Source organism: Canis aureus, chromosome 18 (genome assembly GCF_053574225.1).
Source record: "Canis aureus isolate CA01 chromosome 18, VMU_Caureus_v.1.0, whole genome shotgun sequence".
NCBI classification, from domain to species: Eukaryota; Metazoa; Chordata; class Mammalia; order Carnivora; family Canidae; genus Canis; species Canis aureus.
Window position 1 is genome coordinate 561,555 of NC_135628.1, and position 26,513 is coordinate 588,067.

The following is a 26,513-nucleotide window of genomic DNA, read 5'->3' on the forward strand; positions in this document are numbered from 1 at the left end:
TTTTCTAGCTTTTTTTCAAAATGCTGTTCTAATCACATGACTCCCTGACTTTAAGGTTTGGAAGGCGTTCCACGTTCTTGAGATAAAAGCCAAGGACCTTCCAGGGGTTATGAAGCCTGTCCCTCCTCTCTAGCCTCTTTTTATTCCACTGGTCCTTTCACTGAAGCCCAAGGAGCCTTTTCAAGCCCACTTAGATAAGCTGTGTTCCCCCAACCAGGATCCTTGGTATCCCCACATTTCCAAACACATTCCTCTCCATTTTTGTATCTCTAGGCACCTCCTCAGGGAATCCTCTGTGACTTCCTCAGATGGGCTCAGAACTTTGTGACACTCTCAGGGCTCTAGAAACTCCCATTGTATTCACCAAGCTGCCGCCAGTTCCTGTAATTATCTTCCCTCCAGTGTAGGTTCTGTGAAGGAGCTCACTCGTCTCTTTGGCTCCCGAGTATATTCTCAACACTGAGCACATTGCCCAGCGTGTAGTATGTTCTGATAAATATTTATGGAACGAATGGGTGAGGTTTGGGGGAGGAAGCCTGTAGAGTGTTGAGCTAAACAAGTGTGCCCCTTTATTGGAACAGAAAATGTGTCCTCCAGAGAGGTGGAAGGGAAGACTGGAAAGGCCACGTGAGGGAGACCCAGATGGATGAAGACACCGGCACAGTCCAGTGCAGATGGGGAAGCTCGTTGACAGGCTTGAGCATGTGCAGTGAGCTGATGAACCCCGGTGTTGGTACTGGAAAATGGGGAATTTACATAGAATGGCACTAAATTCGTCGCTGTTAAAAGGCTTCAAGGATTGGCTAACTTCCCCTCTGAAAAAGTTTCAGAAAACATGCCTTGTTTCTCTAGGCGCAGCATACATTATGGGAATTATTAGCAGTTGACGTTGTTAAGGAGAGAAAGGCATGTCTTATGGGTGGGACTCCTGTACTTTGTGGCTGTTTTCCTGGCTGAGCACATGCTGGCAGCCTTCCCAGGAGCCATCTCCTGGATAGCCACCATGATCTGGCAGGCAGGTAATGTTCTTCCTGTCATTGTACAATCCTTCTGAAGCAAAGAAGCAATGCACGGATCAGATCAAAAGTACTGTGTGAACAATAAGTGCTTCTGTGGAAAAGTCCGTTTGAAGTCTTATTTGGACAGCTGGGCAGACTCCCCTTCTGCAGACACAGTTTTCTGTTGTAGTCCTCACACTTCAGTCTTGTTATTTACCACGACTTTAAGATATTCGGTGATTTTTTTTAGTCCATCAACTGAGCAGGTGAATGGAGAGGGTGGCCATTCGTGGTGCTCAGGAGGCCCCCGGGGCAGGGTATAACTTGCTAAAACGTGGGAAGCCGTGACTGCGCGGATGTTGCAGCGTTTTGATGCCCGTGTCCTGACTCCCACACTGAATTACTTGGATGTTCAGTGGCATTTTCACATAAAGGTCACTGATCGGGAACTCTGCAGATCGTGGCCCGCGCCATCAGGATGGAGGCTGCCAGGGGTGAACTGTGATGAGTGGGAGGAGGGAGGGAGGAGGTAGCTAATGCTGCTTTCGAATTCTGTCAGTCTCTGCTCTCCCGACGTGTGACCGTGGGCCGGTCACTCCATAGCCTAAGCCACTTAATCCATGAAGGATAACAAGGCACAGGGTGATTGGGGGCAAAAGGAGATAATAGGTGAAGAGCTGTAGGGAGACACAGTGAGTTTGTCGTAAACTGAATTCCCTCGGTTGCTTCAGCACCAATACGGCAGCCGAGGTGGGACCCAGACAGTGTCTTTGAGGATCCTGGGGCGTCGAGCGGAAAGCTGGTCTAGGTGCACCCGAAGCTAGGACCACGCTTTGTCTGCCTTTGACTAAAAAATAATGACCGTGAAAGGATAGAAGGTTAAGATCATTTGTCTCTACTGGGACTAAGTCCATCATCAGTTTCATAACTTATGTAACACCTGAAAAAATCTTAAAAACTACCACTTCGCAATTACAGCAGATTGTCACTTAGGCATTGCATTTTTAAACAATATACCTTTTCTTCACAAAACTAGGTTTACTTTTCTCTGCGATGTTACTTCCTTCTGCGATCTCTTTTTCGCATTCATGTGGACAAGGTCCATGTCTGAGGTTAAGCATCTGATTGAAAGTCAGTAAACCCTAGTGGTTCATTGAAGTTAGGCAAGTGCGTGGATGGGGAAACAACCGTCCAAACCATTGATTCCCTCCTCATTCGCACATTGGGTATTTTCTAAGCGCTTGCTCTGTGCTTGAGTGGTGGTGCGTCCTACAGATTCGGTGGGGGGTGACACCATCTTTGGGTTCATGGAGCTTGCTCTCTAGTGAGGAAGAAAGTAAAATGGCCTTAAAACCTTCCCTCACCCATCACAGGTTGCTGGGGTTGCATCTGCACCATACAGGATTGGCCGATTCAAGCAGTTGGGGAAGGAATCAGTACGGGAGGGTTGATGGATCGGGGATGGGAAGCCTTAGGAAGAGAGGATTGGGTGATGGTGAGGTGGACTGGGTGAAGTTTGGGGAAGCAGAGCAGTGGGGCTGGAGCACGGGCACTGAGCGGGGCAGGACGCCGAGCGAGGAGGCCAGAGGGGTAGTCTGGAGCCATCTGAAGTAGGACCTTGGTGACGATGTGGGGGGAAAGTTAGTGAAGAATTTGTAAGCCGGGGAAGGACCGACATGGCCAGGTTTCTCAAAAGGAATCCTAGCTGGATACCCCCGGAGGGAAGAGGCTGGGGAAGTGAGTCCGGCGGCTTCCAGGTCACTTCTGAGGCGGGAAGGCCCGGTGACAGCTCTTGCTCCTGGGACAGGGTGAGGGGCAGGAAGGCGTCGCCTGAGGAGCTTGTGCGGTGGGACCGGCCGGCGGGCGTCGAGGCCGTGGGGCCGGAGAGGTCCGCGCGGGGCAGACAGGGCCCGAGTGGCGCCGGGTCTCCAGGCCGACGTCGCGGAGGCGGGCAGGGCCGCCCAGGAGCAACCTTGCACCTGAGCCCGCCCGGGGCACCCGGTCCGTCAGCCGCCCTGAGGCGTCGCGCTTCGGAGCGTCCCGTGGGTCCGTCCGGTGGGTCCCGCTGTGACCCGGTCGGCTCCGACGAGGGGGCTGGCGGCTGGGGCCTGCGACGCCGCGGGGAGAGGCAGCCGCCCTGGGGGGGGGGAGGGGCGGGGGCGGGGCCTCGGAGCGGAGCCGCCTCACACTTCGCTTCCTGGGGCGCACGCGGCGGCGCCTCGGGAGACCTGGGAGCCGGGTCCTGAGCCCAAACTTCGCCCGAGGGAAGCCAGGGTCCACGGGAGGCCGTACTTTCTTCAACAGATCTTTTTTTTTTTTTTTTTTTTTTAATATTTTATGTATCCCTGAGAGACCCAGAGAGAGGCCGAGAGCCAGGCAGAGGGAGAAGGAGGCTCCCTGCGGGGAGCCCGATGCGGGACTCGATCCCGGGCTCCATCCAGGTCTCGATCTGGGGCTCCATCCGGGGCCGACATGGGGCTCCATCCAGGTGTCCATCTGGGGCCCGATCCTGGGCTCGATCTAGGGCTCCATCTGGGGCCCAATCCGGGGTTCGATCCAGGGCTTCATCCGCGGCTCCATCCAGGTGTCCATCCGGGGCCCGATCCGGGGCTCCATCCGGGCCCGATCCTGGACTCGATCCAGGGCTCCATCTGGGGCTCGATCCAGGGCTCCATCCGGGGCTCCCTCCGGGGTGCGGGGTCACGGCCTGGGCGCTCCCCGGCAGAGCCCCGGCAGGTCGACCTGCAGGCCGGGCTCCGTGGGGGCGCCGGGTGGGCTGCGCGCAGACCCGGGGCTGCCCTGCGGCGGGTACTGACTCGGGGGGACGCAGACGTACCTGGCGGCAGGTGCTGAGCAAGCCCGAGCGACGTGCGAGTGCGAGACGGCGGACGGGCCGCGGGGGCGGGGACAGGGCGGGGACAGGGCGGGGTGGCCCGGCGTGGGCACTGGCCTCGAGGGCCCGGCGCTCCCTGCAGCCCACGCCGCCTCCCGCCCGCCCGCGCCCCTTGCGCTCTGCCCCGGCCACTTGGGTCGTGCTGCGTGCCGCAGGCTTGCCCTGCATCTCGTCCCCGCGCCGCCCTGCTGCTGAGGACGCTCCGTTCCCCAGGCAGCGACCTGGCCCCGGCGGATGCTCGGACGCTCGTCCCGGGACGCCTGTCCCCGACCGCGTCCCCGCGCCCCGCAGCCGGAGCTCGTGCCCGGGCTTTGCTCTGCACTCAGCTGGGCTGGCCCCGCCCCGCCCCGCACGCAGGCACGCGCACGCACACATACAGGCGCGCGCACGCACGCAAATATACATGCACGTGCTCGCGCACAGACACGCACGCACACAGATATACATGCACGCCCGCGCACGCAGGCATGCGGGCACGCGCACGCCCGCGCACAGGCATACAGGCACGCGCACGCAGGCGCGCGTCCGAGCTCTTCCTTTCCGGGTTGGGCGCCGGCGGGTGGAGCTGGCGCGGCCTCGTCGGCGGGCGAGGGCCCGCGGGGCGGGGCGCGTGCCCGGGGCGGCCCACCCCGCGGTGCTGCGGCCTCCTCGAGGCGTGCGGCCCGTCGCGAACGCTCCCTCCTGGCAGGCGGCTGGGCCTTCCGCTCTGTGCCGAGCGGCCCGAGTGCGGCGGCCGTTTGGCCGGGCGTCCCGTAAGCGGCTGTTCGGTGTGTTTGCGTGTCTTGCAGGTCTTCCTGAAGAGCGACAGGGTGGCCAGGATGGTCCAGAGCGGAGGATGCTCCGCCAACGACTTCAGGGAGGTGTTCAAGAAGAACATCGAGAAGCGTGTGCGGAGCCTGCCCGAAATCGACGGCCTGAGCAAGGAGACGGTGCTCAGCTCGTGGATAGCCAAGTACGACGCCATCTACAGGGGCGAGGACGACGTGTGCAGGCCGCCCGGCCGCGGCGCCCTCAGCGCGGTGTCCGAGCTCATCCTCAGCAAGGAGCAGCTCTACGAGATGTTCCAGCAGATCCTGGGCGTCAAGAAACTGGAGCACCAGCTGCTCTACAACGCGTGCCAGGTAAGCGGCCCCGAGCGCCGGCGGCCAGAGCCCGCGAGCTGCCAGCTGCGAGCTGCGAGCCGCGAGCGGGGCGCCCCGTGGCCACCGCGGCTGCCAGGCTGAGCGCGCGTGAATTCTCGCGGATGGGCGGCAGCTGAAGGAAGGAGAGACGAGCATCCGGACGCTCCATCTCGTACGCAGTCGTGCCCTGTCCTAGGATGTCACGCTTTGTGTCTGCGGGGCGTGTGAGGGGCCTGCGCCAAAGAACGAAGTGAAAAATCCTCTGTTATCTGATTGCGAAGATTGTGCCCGGGAAACCCCCGAGGAGCCGACACCGGTGCAAACACACGAGGGTTTATTCACAAGCTCGAGCCTGGGTCCAAGTGCACCCGACACAGCGGAGCAGGGACTTGGACCCCGAGACTCAGAGGCGCAGCAGCTTTATAGGGGCCGGTGGCCCATGGGATACGCAGGAAGTTGCACAGTCCGTCGGTCCACACGCAGGTGGCCGATTGAATTACATTTTACCCTAAAGTTCCATTTGAACTGGCCTATCACGGAGCCGATTTCCGATTAGGGTGTGCCCCGGGTTTGACTAGGGTGGGGCAGCGCCTTAAGCAATAAGCAGGTCATGTGGGGGTCATACAGGAGGTGGCGGGTGCCCCGCACAAGGGAGTCGGTCCTGCTCTGCTTGTCCAGGGGTAGGGGAGTTTTGTTAAATATCCTGGGTCCCACATTATCTAAATAAGTTGCATAACTTATAATACAGAGATATTCCTGAGTGAAAAATAAGTTTTGTTTTTTTTTTTTAAATAAAGTTATGCTCAAGGCACCTGGGGGGTTCAGCAGTTGAGCGTCAGCCCAGGCCGTGACCCCGGAGTCCTGGGATCGAGTCCCACGTTGAGCTCCCTGCAGGGAGCCTGCTTCTCCCCCTGCCTGTGTCTCTGCCTCTCTCATGAATAAATAAAATCTTAAAAAAAAAATAAAGTTATGCTCATCTTCTGAGTTTTATAGAAGTAATCGAAACTCACAATGTCTTTAATCCAGCCAGATAGAAATGAAGATGTTGCTGTACTACGTAATTTAGAGATGATGAAAGAAAAAAGTATTTTTCTCTTCGGTCATTATTCTGATAATTATGTGGGACAAATTGAATGAAATATGTTCCACGTCTTTCATCTTTGGACCCTAGATTTGTCTAATACGTTCATTTGATATTTGCATTTTGTTTATTTTAGTGGTATAAATTATTTATGCCCTAATATACAATTTAAATAGACAAAATTCAGGCATTTTGAAATTCATGCTTTCATTAGGAGTTACACTCCTATAATGTACATAATTTACGTCTATTTTTAATCTTTTCACAAATCTCTTAATTTCTGCATTTTTATATCATTTGCTTTGCATTACTAACATCTGAGTCACTTCAAATGAATAAATTGGCAATTAATAGTAAAGCCTCTTAACCCTGTGAACAATTCATGCATTCATCATGCTTGCTTTCATGGTTAATAATCCAGGCAGTTACTAAATAGTGGAGGATGACTGTAAAACCTCAATCTTCAGTTTTAAAAGATTAATGCAACTGGCCTTTGTATTTTTAATGGAACAGTGGCTCACTTGTACAGTTAAAAATCGATGAACATAGTGAAATTCAGATTCACACATATGGTAGATATTTATTAAGTATTCAAGTTTTTGACTTGCTAGATGTTGAGAAAACCAAACTGAGCAAATGAAAATATTTGTTCTGTGTATCTCCATATGTTGAAGTCTGATAAAGCAGATGGACCTCCAAAATGAGTTATTACAAATGCATTCGGATTTATGCTGTGTGTTCCAGGATCATGACATCCTGTGGACCAGTTTTTTTTCTCATAATAGCATCACTGTTGTCCTTTATATAATTAATTCCTTTATCGGTGTATAAAATCCCTCTTTATCCCTGGTAATTTTATCTTTTCTGAAGTCCGCTTTGTCTTAAACAAATATGGCTTACTCCAGCTTTCTTTTGATTAGTTAGCCGGTGTCTTTCTCCATCTGTTTACTGTTAACCTATCTGATTCCTTATTTTGGTTTTTTTTTTTTTTTGAAGATTTATTTATTTATTCATGAGAATACACAGAGAGAGAGACAGAGACACAGGCAGAGGGAGAAGCAGGCTCCATGCAGGGGGCCCGATGTGGGACTCGATCCCGGGTCTCTAGGATCACACTCTGAGCTGAAGGTGGCCCCAAACCCCTGAGCCACCCGGGCTGCCCCATGATTCCTTATTTTGAAAGTGGGTTTCTTATAGACAACATAAAATTGCCTCTTGGTTTTCTTTTTAATCCATTCAGACATTCTCTGTCTTTTAATGGCTGTGTTTAGACTATTTATATTTAGAGTAATATAGTTGGTTGAGGTTCTACAGTCTTTTTAAGTGTTGGGTCATTTCCTTGCATCTGTCCTTTGTCCCCTTCCCCCACCCATTTCTGCCTTCTCACATTTGAATTGAGCAGTTTATGTGATTCCATTTTGTGGGATTTTCTTTTGATGTGCTACTTGTTTTTTCTTTTTTTGGAGCTTGTTTAGGGGTTGTTTATTGGTGGCTCTAGGGTTTAAAATCTACATTTTAAAATGCTCAAGTCCACATTCAGATAACACTCTCAGGCTTCAAGTGTAGTACAGTTGCCCCATAATAGAGAATTTCCAACTCCTCCCTTCCATTGCTTGTGACATTTGTCATTTATTTCAGTGATATTTCTGTCCTTCATTACCTGATGTTTTTGTCATCCAGTATATGATTACTATTATTTCTTCAAACAGTTAATATTTAGATATTAAGATTAAGAAAACAAAACAAAAATTTGTATATCTTCCCTTGATTCCTTCTCCTTACACTTTCTTTATATAGACCCAAGTTTCTGACTCTCTCATTTTCCCTATCTTTCTGAAAAACTTCTTTTAACACCTGTTGCAAGGCAGGATGACTGGCGATGAGTTCCTCAGTTTTTGTTTGAGAAAGTCTGTTTTTCCTTCATATTTAAAGGATAATTTCACTGGATATAGGGTTATCAGTTAGCTTTTTATTCTTTCAGTACTCTGCAGCTTTCACCTCACACTTCTCTTGCTTGTGTGTCTTCTGGTAAGAAGTCTGAAACTCCAGTGTTCTGACTCCTTGTCTCACTTTCCTGAGTTTGAATATGATGTGTCTTGGGATAGGCTCTATGGTTCTCTTGGTTGGCATTCTCTGAGCTTTCTGGATCTTTGGGTTGGTGTCTGTCATTCCATTTGGAAGATTCTTGGCCATGATCACTTCATGTTTTCCTTCTGTCCCATTCTCACCATCTTTTGGTAGTGCAGGAGCATTTGTGTCATCCCCATTTGATATTGTCCCACAATTCTGGGATGTTCTTTTTGTCTGTTTAATTTTTTAGGCTTTTTTTTTTTCCACTTTGCATTTGAGATTGGGAAGTTTATGTTGACCTTTCTTCAAGTTCACGGATTCTCTCCCTCAGAATCCTCAGGTCTGCTGATGAGCCAGTCAAAAGCTGTCTTCATTTCTGATCTCTAGCATTTCACTTGGAGTCTTAAGAGTTCCCATCTCCTTCATTCCGTTACCCATCTGTTCTTGCATGTTTTTAACTTTTTCCACTAGAGCCCTTAACATATTAGTATAAGTTATTTAAATCATTTTTTTCTTTTTCTTTTTTCTTTTCTCTCTCTTTTTTCTTTTTCTTTCTTTCTTTTTTTTTTTTTTTTTAAATTATAATATCTCCATCACCAGTAAATCTCATTGGGGTGCTTGCTTTGTCTTTCCAGTCTTTCTTTCTTTCTTTTTCTCTTTTGGTATGTTTTGTCATTTTTGTTAAAAGCCAGACTATTATATCAGATAATAAGAACTGAGGTATGTTAGCCTTTAGTATGAAGATTTACATTAATCTTGACTGGATGTTAGGCTGTGTTTCATGTTTGCTATAATGTTTGTGGGTACAAGACGCTTCAAGTTCTTCTAATGTCCTTGTCTTTGTCTCCTCTATTGACTTTAGGCTTCCCCAAGTATTCGTCGTCAGTAAGTCTGTCATACAGCTCTGATCCTCTGCTGTTAAACGGGGGCTGTGTTGGTGTTGTGGCAGAGTGTTGGCAAGTAGGCGCTGGTCTCAGATTTTTTGTGGCCTCTGTCTGGGGGCTGTAGCCTGCATGGATGTTTCTGTCCCTCTCCACCATGTGACTTATTCCCTTCCATGCCTGAATCATCCCTAGTCTGTTTTCTTGAAAGCCCTCCCCCCTCCCCCCTCCCCTCATTCACTTAGGGTTTGGTTCTCCCAGTAGAAGAGATCAGAAGGCTGCAAAAGGCTGCAGAGGATAGTCTTCTCTCTCTCCAGCTGGGACAATTCCATCCCCCTCTGTTATGTTGAAGAATGTGGGACATTTAACAGTGGCTTTTCTTCTCTTCTTCCTGCAAGTCCGCATGGGGATCTTTCTTGGATCCCTATCATGAGAGCTCGGTGGGGTCACTGGAGGTAAAAGCCAGCAGAGTAGGGGAACTACCTTCTGATTTTAGCCCCAGGAGTTTCTAACTCTCTGCACTCAGCTTCTGGTAAATGACCAGTCAAGTAAGTGGTCCAACTCTTTATGGCCTCCACTGACTTCTGCTCCTGGTGTTGTACCACAATTTGGTTTTGATCTCCAGGGTTTGGGTTAGTGGTTTGCCATGCAATCTTAGGTCTCTCACAAGTCCAAGAAAAATCATTGATTTTCAGTTTGTTGAGCTCTTTATTTTAAGAATGGGAGTGACAACTTCAATCTCTTTACAGATCTGAGCTCAAATTGCAATTCCTTTTTTTTTTTTTTTTTTTTTTGGTTCTGAGATTTGAAAAGCTCTTACAGATTATTTTTTGATTGATTGAAAAAAATACAAAAAATCATAAAGGAAGAGCTTTACTGTGGAGTAACAATCATTTTATGAAATCAATGCAGTTATGAAAATGGATGGTTAAGAAAACAGCTGAGATTGTCTTTTTCTTTCTCAAGGGCATATATATCTTATTTGTTCTTCCATTGTCTGTCAATAGAGGTTTGAGAAGAAAAGGTGATAGAAAACACATAAAATAGTCTGCTCTTTACCGGTAAGAAATAGTTTAAGAAGAGGAATAGTAGGAGGAGCAGAGAAACGACCTAAAGCTAGCTGAGCTGTTGGAACCTGGCTTCAGATGTAGGGCAGTGAAATTACTCCACGTTCCTGGCATCTCAGGAAAGGCTTTGAGACTTACTGTGACTCTTCTGTGGTGGTTTACTCTTAGCTGGTCCCTTGTTTTTTTTGCTGGTAGTGGTCCCCTAGGAAATCTCAAGGATGTGTGCTTGCTTCAGGCCAGAAGCTCAGGATAGAGAGCTGTTCTGCTAGGAGGTGCAGGATGGCAGCAGCCAGATAGTCCCTGGTACTTAAGAAAGAAAAGACCAGAATGTGAAGGGAGCCTTGTCAGAGCTGCAGCCTGCTGCCGGCAGGAGCCTAATGGGGTCATAACAGTCATCCCACAACTGTAGGGTCAGTATCAGGAAGGGAAAAGCAGGATGCTGTCTTCTGAAGAAGCAGAGGTGTTTATGTGACTTTTGATTAGTAGAGCCAAGAAGTTATTAATTATCGAAATTAAGGCATAAAAGTTAAACACTACTGTAGAGGTTATCACAATTAAATTATAAAAATTAGGGATAATTGAAAGAAAAATTATTACATGTTACCTTCCCCAAAAAAGAATAAGAACAATCCACATATTTCACAGATTAGCTGTTGTGCTCTTAAAATTATCTGTCACACTTTGGATTCTTTGGTTTCAGAGTAATGTGTCAGTATTGCTCCACATTTACAGAACTAAGTATTAGGTAAAAAAGGAAGGAGTTCCTTCTAAAATGAGCAACATGACAATATAAAAATCTGAAATTGTTAACCATGATTTATTTGAATCAGACTATTAGAGATACAGTGAAGTAACAGGACTAAAGGAAGAACAAACAGAATTTGTTGGTGAAAAGTTTAATTTCAGGATAATTTTAAGGAAGTGTAGTGAATTTCAGGTAAGTATAGTTACAGCTTTAAAGAAACAAAGGTAGTTGATATTAAAAGTATGTATTTTATGATCCTAAGTTAAATAAAAATTCTTTCACATATTTTTTAATAAAACACTGCTACTTAAGTGGTACTAATCAGTTGCCTTTGAACAGAAGTAGGTTATTAAAGATTATTTAAAAATAATGACAAAGGCTAATACATTATATTTCAAGTCAGTCAGTGAACTCAATCTCTATACTCATGTACAGATACGTATCATAAGAAAGTTCACGCCAAACAGTATATTGAGTGATAGAAACAGAGAGACCAGACCTAGTTATTTGCTAGATTCATTTTAAGAGGAAAGAAAATAATAAAACACCGTTGTAAATGGCACAGGGGTGTAGAGAGTTCCTGGCTATATGGTCTTGAGGTTGAAGAGAACACAATATTGGAAGAGTGTCATGAAGACACCAGAGTAAGACGCTAAGAAAGTATTCTGTGAGGAGGGATGAGCACGCGTAGAGTGTCCAAAACAGCGTGGCACTGGGGAGTGGCAAGTCTGTGGCTGCTGGGGTATGAGGAGGGGACGGGGCTGTGGTCTGAGATGACAGTGAGCAGATACAGGCTGAGGCGTCGCAAGCTGGAGAGCAACCCAATCCTGCATGACCAAGTGTGCGTGGTGGGGTATGTAGTCCTGTATCAACAGTGACTCTCCTCCTCTTGTTTATTTGTACTTTAGGAGAATTAGCAACTGAACTTCACAGCTATCTGTATCCTCATCTTTTCTGCCCATGGCCACCTTCATTAATCTTTCATAATCTCATTCCATTAACTGAAGAAAGTACCTCACCCGTATTTGCCCAAAAGTCGAAGCAAAGTTAGCTAAAATCTTCCTCTAAATATCCCTCCATCGAAATTTCTTGTGTTCTGATGAGTACAAGAACTCTGAGTGATACTACAGAACTGTTGTGAATTTTAAGGGATAAGAAGGAATAATTGACAAAATGGTTAAAAAGTAGTGTTCACGGGGTACCCCGGTCGCTCATTTGGCTGAGCATCTACCCTTGGCTCAGGTCATGATCTCAGTCCTGGGATTGAGCCCCGTGTCAGGCACCCTGGTCAGCGTGAGGGCGGGGGCCTGCTTCTCCTCCTCCCCTCCAGCCCCCTTAATCTGTACACGCTCACTCTCAAATAAGAAATTGTAAAAAAAAAAAAAAAAAAAAAAAAAAAGGAATGTTCAGGTTTATGATACCCTTTGTCTAGGAATTTTAGCTTTGGAGTATAAGCACTTTGGGTTTCAGAGTTTTAAGGAAATCAGATCTAGGCAGTGGCTGTGTTTCTTGCCCCCTCACTATGAGTCTTCCCTCAAAGACCTACATCAGGATGTCCAAGGAAAATAGAAGAAGAAGAAACGTGAATGCTCAGGGGCAATTGTTATTTGCCTTTCACTACTGTCCTCTTTCTTTCTCTCCGAGAGTAGCATGTGCTTTGATAATACTTTTTATTTAATATAACTTGTCTACTTTGGCAGAAATAAAAGGCACACCCTAGGGAGGCAGTTACATTTCATAACAAAATCATTTTCAAAGAAAGAAAATAAAGCTGTAGAAATGACAATTAGGATGTCAAATTTTTCAAATCTGGATAATTTTAAAGCTAAAAACTTTGAAGAAAATATTCAAGTAAATGTCATTAAGTGGCAATTGTTATGTTTCAGGATGCAGCAAGAAGAAGTTTCAGATCTTAATGAGTCAATTCTTATAATACCTGACTTTTTAAATTCTGGAGTTATTTGGAATGGCCCTAATATTTATATATAGGTTCACTTTTTTAAATGAATGTGTCATGGTATAAGTGAGATGACTTTGATTTCATTTAAGTGAAATTTGAATATCTGATTGGTAATACTGAATCAGTTTCTTCTCTAAAAATTGAAAATTTTTGTGGATATAATTTTAATACATTAAATCAAATTACATTCTTATCAGTAAGTTTGGCTTCATCTGACTATGCATTATTTTGGTTTTTTACCTTTGGCCTGTATGTAAGAGAACTACATAAGGATACTCCTAAATAAGGGTTCTCCTAAAGTGTTTTGCTTTGCTTCTTCCCAAATATCACTAGATCACAAATATAGGCTACCTTCAGACATTCCTTGCATTTATTTTTAGATTTTTCTTTACCCAGATCTTCCCTATAGAGTGGTATAGGGTATTATCCAGACTTTTCCATCTTTAAGAGAACAGAAATCTTCAGAGATGAGGCATCTTTGTAGTAGTAATAGTGGGGGCGATGGGGAAGTATTTTTGCTAAATATACTTCAAGACCTGTTCTCAACTTTTCATAAAAAGGGATCGTATTGGATACCTTGTTTTTAAGTGTAATAAGTAATTGTATCTTTTTCATGATTGTTCATGAAAATATTCGATCAAAATTAAAATGAGATTTAAAAATGTCAGCAGGGAAAATGCAAAGACGACAAGATTTGGTTCTTTGAAAGTATTTGCACGTGGTGAGGAGAACAGATCTATAAAACATGTAACAGTATAGATAGGAAGTGTGTTACTAAAGGCATATGTGCGGTGTATTGTAAGCATGTGGATGACAGTGGTTTAATGGAATATTGGGTAGTTTGTGCAGCCTTCTTCAGCGCTCTGCTCTGGCTACACATTAGTATGACCTGAGAAGCTTTAAAAACAACTCAGACCAAGTGAAACCATTTGTGGAAATGGGGCTCATTGTCTATTTTCAAAAAGTCTCATACATTATGCTGATGAAGACACATGGTTTGGTTGGGGAGCCCTGGCCTGAGGGCCCATTGAGGACCCGTAATGCCCCGGTGACCTCAAACCATCCAGCAGCGTGTCCAGGAAGAAGAGCTGACGTGGCAGCACGGAAAACCTAATTTTCATTTGGAGCTTTCGTGAAGCTTCTAAGAAGGCCCACATCCCTGAATTTTAGAAGATGGGTAGAAATCTAACAGCCGGGTGGAAAATAACATTTTACAGAGGCCCGGGGAGAGTGAAATGTCCTGTAGTCTGCTAGGAAGGCCTGTCCTGTGTGTGCTGTAGCAGGAGACGAGGCTAACGAGTCAGGCCTTGAACATCAAGGGCCTGAACGCTTGTGGGGTGAGCTTGGAGGGAACTGTGACGAGGGAGCATGGTAGGCTGTCCGCACTGACAGGACCGGAACAGGTTGGGATTCTGGGGGCTCCTCTCTGGGGCCTGCAGGATAGACTGTCCATCGCCGGTACCCTGCCTTGCCCACCCTGGGGCACGACCCAGCATTACTGAAACACGGGTGGCTCAGGACTTGCATGTTAGCCCTTCAGGTGATCTCTAGGCCCTGCTCCTCGCCCCACCCGTGGTTCTGTCTTGTTTCTCCATTGCCTGTAAAGTTCCTACACTACTGGATTCGACCTCGGAGTCTGCCTTCACATCCTCTTGGATCCATGCCTCAGAATCCTGCTGGGCTCCCTCCGCACCTGGGGACCTTGTCTTGGGTCAGAGCACTGGAACACCCGCTTGTCTGGACAGGGTCAAAGACGGAAGTCTGCGAACTCAGGCAGAGACTGAGAGTCCATGTGGGTCTGTAGACCAACATTTTCTAGAACTTTGAGTAATATGGCCTAGCCCTCTCCCTCTCTTTTTATGGAAAACATAGTATGCTTTAATAGCTGTCTTTCCATTTGTTACTGGATATATGATGCAGCATTTGTTAACTGTGGTCTGATGGGGCATCTGGATGAGGGTGTTCTTTCATCATAGTCCTATTGTTTTAGGCTTTCAATATGTGGCATTCCCTGTCCTCAAGGAACAACATTTTGGGACGGAGAAGGGTGGGGGAGAAATCAGGCATTCTGTTTTGTACACGCTGAAAATACTGAATGTCCATGTGGAAATGGCAGGTGGTGGTAGAGTATGCAAATCTGAAATTCCAATGAGTCGTAGGGTTGGGCATACAGATTTGGAATCATTTAGAGAAAGTTAGTATTTGAAGCCTGGGGAGAGTCTGGAGATCATTTTAGGAGAGTCTGGAGATCAGGAAGATACAGGATCCAGGACAGAGTCCCATGGACACCAGGATTTAGAGGCTGCACAGAAGGGACAGAGCCAGTGAGGTAGGAGAAAAACCAGAGTGTCGCGTCAGGGAAGCCAAGAGGAGACATGTCAGAGGAGGGTGTTTATGCCACATGCTGCTCAGAGGTTGGGCAAGGTGACAGCAGTGGTCCTGGAGTCCGTGAAGAGTAGAACCAGGAAGGTAAGAAAACAGAATTAACAGGAAAATCTCTAGGGGATCAACCAGAGCAAAGAACAATATACATTCAAGGAATCCCTTCTATATAGTACTTTGAATCATTTTATTAAATTTATTGGGTGCTTACTGTGGTGCCGAGCTTATAGCATCAGACTTTCTTCTTTTTTTTTTCCTTTGACTTTTAGAAATGAGTGGCCCAGAAAACGTATCACCTGTTTCTTTTGGTAGATGGTTACACCAACTTCTCTGTTTTTGTAATTCACTTTTAGAAAAAGCAGTTTGAAAAGGCTGAGGAGAAGGGATTGACACATTCTCACAAAGAGTACCCGGTGATATTTAATGCTTTGAGCTGATTATCAAGTTCATAATATCCTAAATCCTCTTTGCTTTAGACTATAAAAAAATTTCCATTTACCCTAATCATGTTAGAGCAGGGCCAGCTGATCGTTATCTTAGTAAGATTTTCCTTCTGTAATGGCTGGCACTGATTGATTCTGGCTATTTGTTACAAACTTCTAGAAAGGCCTTTATGATTGTTCACTGTTTAAAATGATGTCATTTTCTATTTGTGAGTGTTTCCATGATTCTGATGCAAAGCTCTCCAGATTAATAAGGCTTACGTTTCAGTCTGAATCCTCATCAGAGGGTTGTGACTTTGTATACGGTTTGGTGCCAAGAGCAGCAATAGTGTTTGAAAAATATAGATAGGTTCTCCGCCCTGTTTTGAGAAAGGAGATGCTACCATGATTGTTGTACTAAGTTAGATCCCTGGAAAAATACTGCAGTGATTAAAAAAACCACCTCACTCTGTGTATTTTGAGCAGCTCCGCCTTTTACCCTTCTCACTTAGGTCAGCCCTCTCTTTCCATGCTGTCTCAGTGGAGCCCAGGGCCAACTGATGAGCCTCAAAGTCCTCAGACACAATAGGTTCAAAATGCCATTTTTCTCATCCTCCATGTGGTTCTCCTTCCGTTTGTGTTCAGCCTTCTGACTCATAACCATCAGTCCTTTTCTGTCTTCCAGCCCAGTTACCTGCCCTGCTGTTTCTCCACAATACTGCATCATCTCTTTCATTTCCATGGGCATCGCCGTAGCTCAAGACATCAGTACCTCCCCTATGGGCATGGCGGTCATCTCTCAACTGCTTCCCCCTTCCATCCCTACATATTTTTGTTGCCAGGTCAATATTATTGGAGCACCATCCAGTTCTCATCATGACCCAACTTTGAATAGAAAAAAAGTGCCTTCTGTCTGTCAACAGAATGAAGTTCATACCTCTTAGTGTTCCATCTGGCCCACCTGCCTGGCTTATGTTCTCTCCCACTTAGCAATTCCTTACATACCCCATCCCATATTCCGTGTAAACTGAATCACTCCCTGTATTCCCTTGGATTTTAATTTTGTCTTAGGGTATTCTCCTCACTTGGGACTCCCCTTCTTCCTTCAAGACCCAAGAGAAATTCCACTTCCACAAATGTTTCCCTGCTCCTGCCCCCAGTCTTTTTTCTTGAATATTGGGGGAGGAGGAAAAAAGGGAAGAATTTACAATTACTTATCAGTACCCAAAGGCCTATTATATTTCTACTTTGTATTATATTTATATATAATAAATTCTTCTACTTCATTGTCATGGCTTGAGTACAGGGTATTAATCTTTGTGCCATTAATTTGACAGTATTGTTTAATGTGTTTCCTGTTGTGGGTACTTCTAGATAGTAAGTGACCAAAAGAATGGAAACTGAGTGTGTGACATTGGGAATGATGTGATGCAGTTAACTTGAATCCTGCACTCAGATTGCCTAGCCCCATATTAACTGTGTGACCTTGACCTGGGAAAATTGCTTAAAGCAATCTGTGCTTCAGATTTCCCATCGCTGGAATGGGATAAAGTTATGACCTATCCTGTAGGGTTTCTCTGAGGCTTAAATGCCATCATGTTTATAAAAACATGTAGGACAGTCCCTTACATGTAGTAGGTGCTGCGTAAAGATAGTCTTAGCCTCGGTGAGGCAAGAGTTCTCATGTGCTCTGACAAAGTTCCTTAATATTCCTCATACTGTGTTAACCTAATGCTAAACTCTCTCAATTTCAGCCTTATTTAATTATTAATGTGAATGTATACTCAGCTATTTTATTGAGGTGAGTATAGTTAGTAAGTAGTTGCTTGAAAGTATTATTAGTTCATTACTTTTATCTCCCAGGAGATAAAATGTTAATATCAAATGAAATAGGAAAGATTTCATGATGATTAAAAAATTTGCCATCTACCATTTTAGAGAATATGCATACATTGTCTTCAGGCCACTGAAGTCCCATGGTTTTTATGTTTGAGGCTAAATTCTTAGCCTTGGTTTTGAACATTTTGATTGATTATTTAATATAGTTTAGTTCACATAGAATAATTTTATATCTAATTAACTTATTCATCTTTTCCCTACTTTTTAGGATTCAAGTGAAAGTGTGGTTTGGGAAATACACTTTCCCCCCCCACTTCTATTGAAAAATAATCGACCCATATCTCTATATAAGTTTAAAACATACAGCATGACAGTTTGATTTACTTAGGTTGTAAAGTGATTACCACATAGGTTTAGGAGCCTTCATCTTCTCATTTACGTACAATAAAGAACACAATTACTTCCTTGTGATGAGAACTCTTTTAACAACTTTTCCCATCTATTCTGCAGCATTACCGTATCCTCAGGCTGCACATTACATCCCTGGTGCTTATTTATCTTCGGCCTGGAAGTTTGTACTTTGTGGCCACCTTCCTCTATTTTTCCCTTACTTTCCCCTGCCTACCTTTGGTAACCACAAGTCTGATCCCTTTCTGGGAGTTTTGTTTTTTTTTTTAACTATGAAAAAAAATGTTTTTTAGATTATACACATAAGTGAGATCATACAGTATTTATCTTTCTTCGCCTTATTCTACTTAGCATATAATGCCTCCAAGTTCCATACTTACTGTCACAAATGATAGGATTTCCTCTTTTTATGGGTGAATAGTATCCCAGTGTATATATGCACCACAATTTCTTTATCCATTCATCATCAGTGGACATTTATGTTGTTTCCATGTCCTGGCTGTTGTAAATTATGAGCATGGGGATGCAGATATCTTTTCAAATTTGTGTTTTCATTTCCTTTGGATATATTCCCTGAAGTAGAATTGCTGACCATATGGTGGTTCTATCTTTAATTTTTTGAGGATCTTCCATACTGTTTTCCATAGTGACTGCACCAATTTATAGTCCCCCTAACAGTGCACACAGGTTTCCTTTTCTCCACATTCACACCAACATTTGTTATCTCTTGTCATTTTGATGATGACCACTGTATAGGAGTAAGGTGATATTTTTGTAGTTTTAATTCACATTTCCTTAATGACTTGTGAAGTTGAGCACCTTTTCATATCTATTCAAGTCCTTTGTTCATTTTTAAAATACGGGATTTTTTTTTTTTTTGCTTTTGGTTTATATGAATTCTTTATATATATTGTGTATTAACCTCTTAACAGTTGTGTATTTTGAAAATATTTCTTCATTCCATAGATTTTCTTTTCAGGTTGTTGATGGTTTCTTTTGCTGAGCAGAAGCTTTTTAGTGTGATATATATAGTTCTACTTGTTTGTATTTGATTTAGTTGCTTTTCCAAAAAAAAACATTACTAAGACCCAGGTCAAGGAGCTTTTATTTCTGTGTTTTCTACTAGGATTTTCATGGTTTCAGGTCTTATATTTAAGTCTTTAACCCACCTTTAGTTAAATTTTGTGAGGGGTGTAAGATATAGGTCTAGTTTCATTCTCTTACACGTGAATATCTAATTATTCTAGTGTCATTTATTAAAGAGATTGTCTCTTTTCCATTGAGTATTCTTGACTCCCTTGTCAAATATTATTTTTTTATTTTTAAAGATTTTATTTATGTATTCACAAAAGACACAGTGAGAGAGGCAGAGACACAGGCAGAGGAAGAAGCAGGCTCCATGCAGGGTGCCCGATGCAGAACTCAATCCTGGGTCTCCAGGGTCACGCCCTGGGCTGACGGCCGCGCTAAACTGCTGGGCCCCCCAGGCTGCCCTCTCTTGTCAAATAGTAGTTGAATGTACATAGTTGGGTTTATTTCTGGGTTCTCACATCTGTTCCATGTGTCTTTGTGTATGTTGTTATGATAATACCATACTGTTTGTGGATGACTATAGCTCTATAGTATAGCTTGAAATCAGGAAGTGTGATGGCTCCTGCTTCTGTTATTTATCAGGATTTCTTTGACTTTTCAGGGTCTTTTGTGGTTCCATATACATTTCACGTGTTTTTTCTACTTCTGTAAAAAATAAATGCCATTGTAATTTGATAGGGTCTTCCAGTCCATGAACACAGGATACCTTTCCATTTATAGGTTTTCTTGATTTCTTTTATCTATCAATGCCTTGTAGTTTTCAGAGTAGTGATCTTTCATCTTTTTAGTAAAATTTTTGCCTAAACATTTTATTGTTTTTGATGCTATTGTTAATGGTGTATTATTTCTTTTTCAGAAAATTTATTGTTAGTGTATAGACATGCTACTGGTTTTTGTATACTAATTTTGTATCCTATAATTACTGAATTCATTGATTAAATCTAAAAGTTTTTTGTTTGCGTCATCAGGATTTTCTGAACATGAACCATTTTCTCTATAAATAGACCATTTTACTTCTTTGTAGTTCTGATACCTTTTCTTTTTCTTGCATGGTTGCTCTAGCTAGGACTTTTAGTATTATCTTGAATAGGGATGCTGAGGGTAGGCACTCTTGTGTTGTTATTCCTGATCTTAGAAAGCTTTTAACCTTTCACCACTGAGAGTGATGTTAGCTGTGGGCTGGTTTATTATATTGAGATAAGTATGTTCCTTCTTCCTTCTGGGAAATGCATTTTTAAGACTGTTAGAATTGGGACGCCTGGGTGGCTCAGCGGTTGAGCATCTGCCTTTGGCTCAGGGTGTGACTCCGGGGTCCTGGAATTGAGTCCCACATCAGGCTCCCTCAGGGAGCCTGCTGCTCCCTCTGTGTCTTTTCCTCTCTCTGTGTATCTCATGAATAAATAAATAAAATATTTAAAATTTAAAAAATACTGTTAGAATTGTTCTACAAGGATTGTGGCCAAACTGCAATTTCTGAGTCAGGTTTTTTTTAATATATAATCTGGAGTATATAATAAGGGAATTCTTTAAATACTCTGCCTCTAGCAGATGTAATGTTACCTGAACATCATATATGCAGTGTGTTTCCCTTGAGGGTATGGGAATAACTTCATTTTCTTATTCCTGCTGTTGCACGAAACTACAAAAAGTTTGTTACAGTGTTGTTGGCTCATTTTCTTGATCAAGAAAAAAAAAGGAGGGATCGGATTTCGTTTTTCTGAGGGAGATTGACTCACAGAAGATGAGTCAGCTTGGAAGGGTTGTTAGGGTCAAAGGACTTTTTAATTCTTTAGATTTAGATTAAAACTGAGACCAGTTATGTGAATTCCACCATTGGAGATGGATTTGTTTTACTCTTCTTCAATGGCGTAGGGTGAACTGACAAAGAACATATACTGCAATTTGAAGTAGAGGTCATAAATAATCTGAAGTTTAGCAATAAAAGGAAACTATAAAAGATCATCAGATAGTACCTGCTTTATTATTAAAGGATTGGGTAGGTAATTTCAGATTGAGATTGATCGAGACAATAAAGGTTAGGTTAAGAATGTTCTAGGCAAAAGAAACACAAGCAAAATGCATGACTGGGAAAATGTAACATCTTTGTAAACATTGAACAAAACTAATTTGTATGAATATGGAATTATCCAAGACAATGGAATAAAATTTGGGAGGGCCTGAATACTAGGCTAAGGTGCTCAGGTATCATTCCTTTTATTCGTATTCACATGCTAATTTAATCCCTCATCTCGTTTCTTTTTCCTTTCCTCCCTCCCTTCTCTGAGATTGTAGCCTGATCTAGGGTAGTAGGAATGATATGTAGAAGTAGAGAGCCTTGCTGAAGAGAGGATGATAAAGAACAGGTTCACTTTTAGCTTGAGGGCATTGTGGGTACCTGAAAGGAAAGGCCTTGCCTTCAGTTGGAGAGCTGGAACTCAAGAGGAAGACTAGTGGTATGTATGGACTTATGACACTGTTTTGAGAAATGGCTGGAGATATTCTGATGTCCAGAATAGCCAAGGGTGTGTGTGTGTGTGTGTGTGTGTGTGTGTGTGTGTGTGTGTAGGCATGTGGAGTGGGGAGGCAGCACAGAAAACAGAGCAGAGATCATCAGAGCTAGTAGGGTAGAGTTAGGCTCTATTTTTATGATAAAGTGTGGTTCGAGTAATAAAGTAGAGAATTAACACAACTTTTTTTTTTTTTTTTTTTGAGAATTAACACAACTTACTGATGAAGTAAATTTAACACTTAAAGCTTTTGATCAGTGGTTTTACGTTCTCTTGCAAAATCCATATATATTTGGTCCAACACTGGGCCACTAGAAAGCTATATGATAATGGGTTGGTTGGAGTGTTCTTTTGCAGTCAGTGTTAGGTTTGTGCCAGTTACTTCTCATGATATATTATCTGTAAGTAACTAGATTTATAGATAATATAAATACAGTGGACCAGCATATCAATTAATCTCAGGGAAAACACCAAGTTTATATAACAAATCCTAGTCTATTTTCATTTTTCATACTAAAGAATAAAGATGAATATTACAAGAAAATAACAGGATATAATGTGTTTGAAAAGAGGTATGCCATAATTGGAGAATGATATCAGAGAAAAAACTAATTTCTTCAGTGGGAGAAAGGAGGACATAGTTGAGTAGGGTCGGCACATATGAAGGCGTCATTATGGAAAAACAGCTATTAATTCCTTTTTTTAGTGATTGACAATGTTAATATAGTTATCCTGGTTCTAGAGAATAGATTAATGAGAGAGGGTAATGATGCTAAACAGTGCTGTGAAAAGTGCTTTTTATAAATGATCTTTTTTTTTTAAGATATGAGCAAATTTAATGAATTCAAGTATTTGATATTTGTAGTTTTTAAAGCATTGGAAGAATGATATCACAAGTTAAATGGAGGTGTGGGGTGAAACTTAGTAAAGTTATTTTTATGCTGTTTAAAATTTTCATAGCTGTGAGAAGGTTGGGCTCTACACAGGCTTTGGGTCTTCCTGAGGCCTTCTGCAAAGGGAAATTTGTTGATCCCTGCGGCCTGATGGAGTTTGTTTCCAATGAAATGAGAGGAATGTGGCAAGGAAAGTCTAGCGTTGGAGATTTGCAAGTGAAGACCTGTAGACTGCTGCATCAGGTCAGCATTTTCTCTAAGTCCATTTTTTTTTTTTTTTTTTTAGTATTTCCATTTTTGCAAATCCATCCTGTTGCCAACCAACCAGGAAACACAAAAGAAACACAATACCTTATAACTGCACATGTCTTCTATCGCTAAGTTCTTACAGCACTTGATCAGTAGCTTTCTTGTGGCAATTATATCCTGCTTTGTGTACTGTTTTCACTATTTTTGATATACAGTATGAGCTCCTGGAATGTCCCTACTTTTGTAGCTACTGAAGAGCCTTCACAGTGATTGCTGTGTGGTAGGTGTAAGAAAGAATAAATAGAGTAACTGTGGACCATTGCCAACACTGTTGAGAGCCTAAGTGTCCCTTTACAAAAATTTAATGAATCTCTGTAAGGGGTAAAGTTGATGATGTGCAGGTCTGAGGTGACCTCCTTCCATGGTTTATGTTTTAAGAGACCCATAGCCTCTTCTAGAAGAAATAGAGGCTTCTTGAAAGTTTCCCTATAGCAGGGTTCTTTACCTCTTTCGAGTTAGGGAGTTGGCACTCCTTTGAGCTATGAAATTCAAACCATTCCTCAAAGGAAAAAATGCGTAACTCTACAAAATGTTGCTCACAACTTGAGTGATTCAGACTCCCAAAGGTCCAGGTTAAGAATTCCCTAGCCTAGAGAATTTTAAATGTGGAAACCATATAATCCTTGTGTAAAGAACAGGAGGAAAATAAAAGTATATTACTGTATTAAATATTTGTCAAGGCAGTGAAATATTTTCATCATTGAAGTGGCCATTGATTTTTGAATATGGTAATCAATTTTGAAGTGGTTATTTAAATTTTTAATTTTCAATTGATAATTGAAAATCCTTTGCGTAATAGATACTAGAGGAATTGCAGAGAATAAAGAATACCTTTGGGAACCTGTTATGGTCCTGGCCATTGATTGATTCTTTTTAAAAAGACCTGAAAAGTATTCTGTGACAGAGGATTCTGAATATGGAAACAATACTTCCTTTGTAATGAACAGGAGGAAAATAAAAGTACATTTTCTGTACTAAATATTTGCCAGTCCAGAAAAATACCTTGATAATTGAAGTGGTAATTTATTTTGAAGTGGTAATTGAAATTGATAATTTTCCATTGATAATTAAAAATTCTCTATGTAATAGTTACTAGGGGCATTGCAGAGAATAAAGATACATTTGGGCATCTGTTATGGTCAGGGTTGAATGACTCTCTTTATAAGACCTGGAAAATATTCTAATCCAGGAAAGGACATCTGTGAGGTAAGTAATATATTGTCACAAAGTGTTGAAATCAAGAATTAAAAGAAAATGAAATTAAAAATGAAGTTGTCCTCATAGAGTGATGCTTGTGTCTGGACCCTGCCATGAACTCTAGAGTCCACTTATCCCATTTTCTTTATCTTATAACCCAAGTACTAGAGACAGATGTGTTACCCAGCATTTTAAAATCTGATGTCTCACATCTATAAACCATCTGTCTAAGCTTTTCTTCTTTTCTTTTCTCTTTCTCTCTCTTTCTTTTCTTTCTTTCTTTTCTTTCTTTCTTTCTTTCTTTCTTTCTTTCTTTCTTTCTTTCTTTCTTTCTTTCGAGGTGGAGAAACTGGTGTAAAAACCCAAGTTTTCTGGAGAGTTCAGAAAAGAAAAAGCATTATTTTCACCATAATCTTATGTACAGCTGTTCTTGTGGAAAGAGATATGCTTGAAGTGGTCAGGAAAACCCTCCACCACAAAAAAAGTAGAGCCCTGCCTGAGACATCAGAGTACCTGAATTCTATTCAACTTAAATAATGTGATCTAGGCTTCACATGACTGTGGATTGGTTGGATATGGGCTGTGAGGGATAAGAAAGGTTCAATATGACACCTAGGTTTTGGTCTTGGGCAGCTGGGTTGAATAGATGTGCTATTTATAGGACATGGCATTATTCATGGAAGGAATGATTGGGGAGCTAGAAGTCAGGATTGCATTTTGGGGCTTGTTAATTTTCATGGAAATTAAAACAGTGATAAGCAGTTGGAAATGTAACTCAACATTTTGTGAAGGGTTGGAGCTATAGATGCATTGTCAATGAGTAGATGCTGTTTGTGGCCATGTACTTTGAGGAAATCACCCCTGTGGTAACATGTGGATTAAAAGTTCGAGGCCCCCATCCAATATTTACAAACGTTAACCTCCCATGGGTGCACATCTCCAGTTTCATAATGGAAATTAGAAGAAAATCCATTTGCCTTATTAGAATTTATTTTTAAACATCGTGAAAAGCAGTACATTATTAATAAAACTAATCAACTGAGGATTGGCTGAAGGGAGGTGGATGTGGTTATAAAAGAGCAACATAGAGTATTGAAACTGCACTGTTGGGGGCACCTGGGTGGCTCAGTTGGTTGGGCATCCCACTCTTGGTTTAGGCATGGGTCATGACCTCAAGGTCACGCGTCGTTGGGCTTCGTGCTCAGTGGGGAGTGTGCCTGATGACTCTCTCCCTCTGTCCCTCCCCTCACTCACATATGCTCATGCTCACCTCTTTGACGATAGTGGTGAATATATGAATTTAGATAAATGATAGGTTAATACAAATGAGTAAGCATAAAACCGAGAAAATCTGGGTAAGATGGCTAATTATATCCAAGTCTGTATCCTGGTTGTGATCTAATAGGACAGCTTTTGTAAGATGCTGCCATTGGAGGAGACTAGCAGTGTATAACGGGCACGATTCCTTATAACTGCACATGAAACTAATTGCCATTGACACATCACCTTTTAAGGAAATGAAATCATCTTAAGCTTTCAGTTAATTTAAAAAAAAGTAATAAATGCTCAGGAAAATAAGGGGTGCCCGAGTGGTGTCATGGATTAAGTGTCTACTCTTGGTTTCGGCTCAGGTGGTGATGCTCAGGGTCCTGACATTGAGCCCTGTGTCCAGCTCTGTGCTCAGTGGAATCTGATGGAGATTCTCTCTCCCTCTTCTTCCTCTACTGCTTATTTATGTACACACATAGTCTCTCTAAAATAATAAATAAATCCCCCCCCAAATAAATGAAACATTAATATTTTTACATGTAAAAAAAAGTTAACTGATTTACTTCTTTCAATTCTATCTAGTGTTACATGACAGAAAGATAAAAGAAATTCGTTGTCTTTACTATATTAGCTCTTCCTTTTTTTTGTAATGTGTTTGGAAGTATGCAGTTCTGGTTTCACAGAATGACACCAGTAGTCACCAAAATTAGTAAGCTTTTAATCTCTGACAATTTTAAGAGAAGGCTATTAAAAGGTCATTTGGTAGAGCAGTGCTCTGTTTTTCTCTGCCTACATTTTTTCAGACAAATGCAGTTAGGGTATTAATATTTTTTAGAAATAGTAGAAAACTGTCTCTTATAAAGAAAATACTTGCAAAACCCAGGAGTAAGTCAAATAATTTCACTCAAAATTAAGAGCTGTTAATACAAAGATAGAAATATCTGAAGATGTTAAATAGTATTTTGTGAAGTTTGAACAACTATGACCTTTTATTTGAAGATGTTAAATATTATTCCTTGGTGAAATTAGAACTCTTTACATGCAAGTAACCATTTTAATTTTTCTATGGAAAGATATTTATCAGAATTTAAGCAAATATGAGAACATATTCCTTATTCCATTTGAAATATTGTAGTTACAAGCTCTTACACATAATTTTTGCTTTTAGGACCTTGATTTCAGTTTCCTAGAGCAGACATGCTACACATTTTTTAACCATTTTATTAGTTTTTAGTGTAAATCATTTTGACTTTGGGCACAGTGAAGAGAAACTTTGTTTCTTTGACTTTGCATCCTATTAATGAAATTACATTTGTTCTATAGATGACAGAAAATTACTTACCAGCAGTTTAGTTTAAGAAAATTTTGACTGGGGGCAG

General features: G+C 42.5%; 1 protein-coding gene across 22 annotated transcripts in view; it reads left to right on the forward strand.

Annotated features, from left to right (window-relative positions):
* CADPS2 (calcium dependent secretion activator 2) overlaps window positions 1-26,513 on the forward strand; it is a 452,677-nt gene that overhangs the window by 152,913 nt on the left and 273,251 nt on the right. For 20 of the 22 annotated variants that reach the window (XR_013356335.1, XM_077855972.1, XM_077855984.1 and 17 more), the window contains one exon: window positions 4,680-5,012. The exons of the other annotated variants lie outside the window; for them this stretch is intronic. Coding sequence is in view for 19 of the 20 variants with exons in the window: in XM_077855972.1 (XP_077712098.1) it covers window positions 4,680-5,012 (333 nt within the window). In the remaining variant the exon portion in view is untranslated. The remainder of the gene's footprint in view (window positions 1-4,679; window positions 5,013-26,513) is intronic. 22 annotated transcript variants of the gene reach the window in all.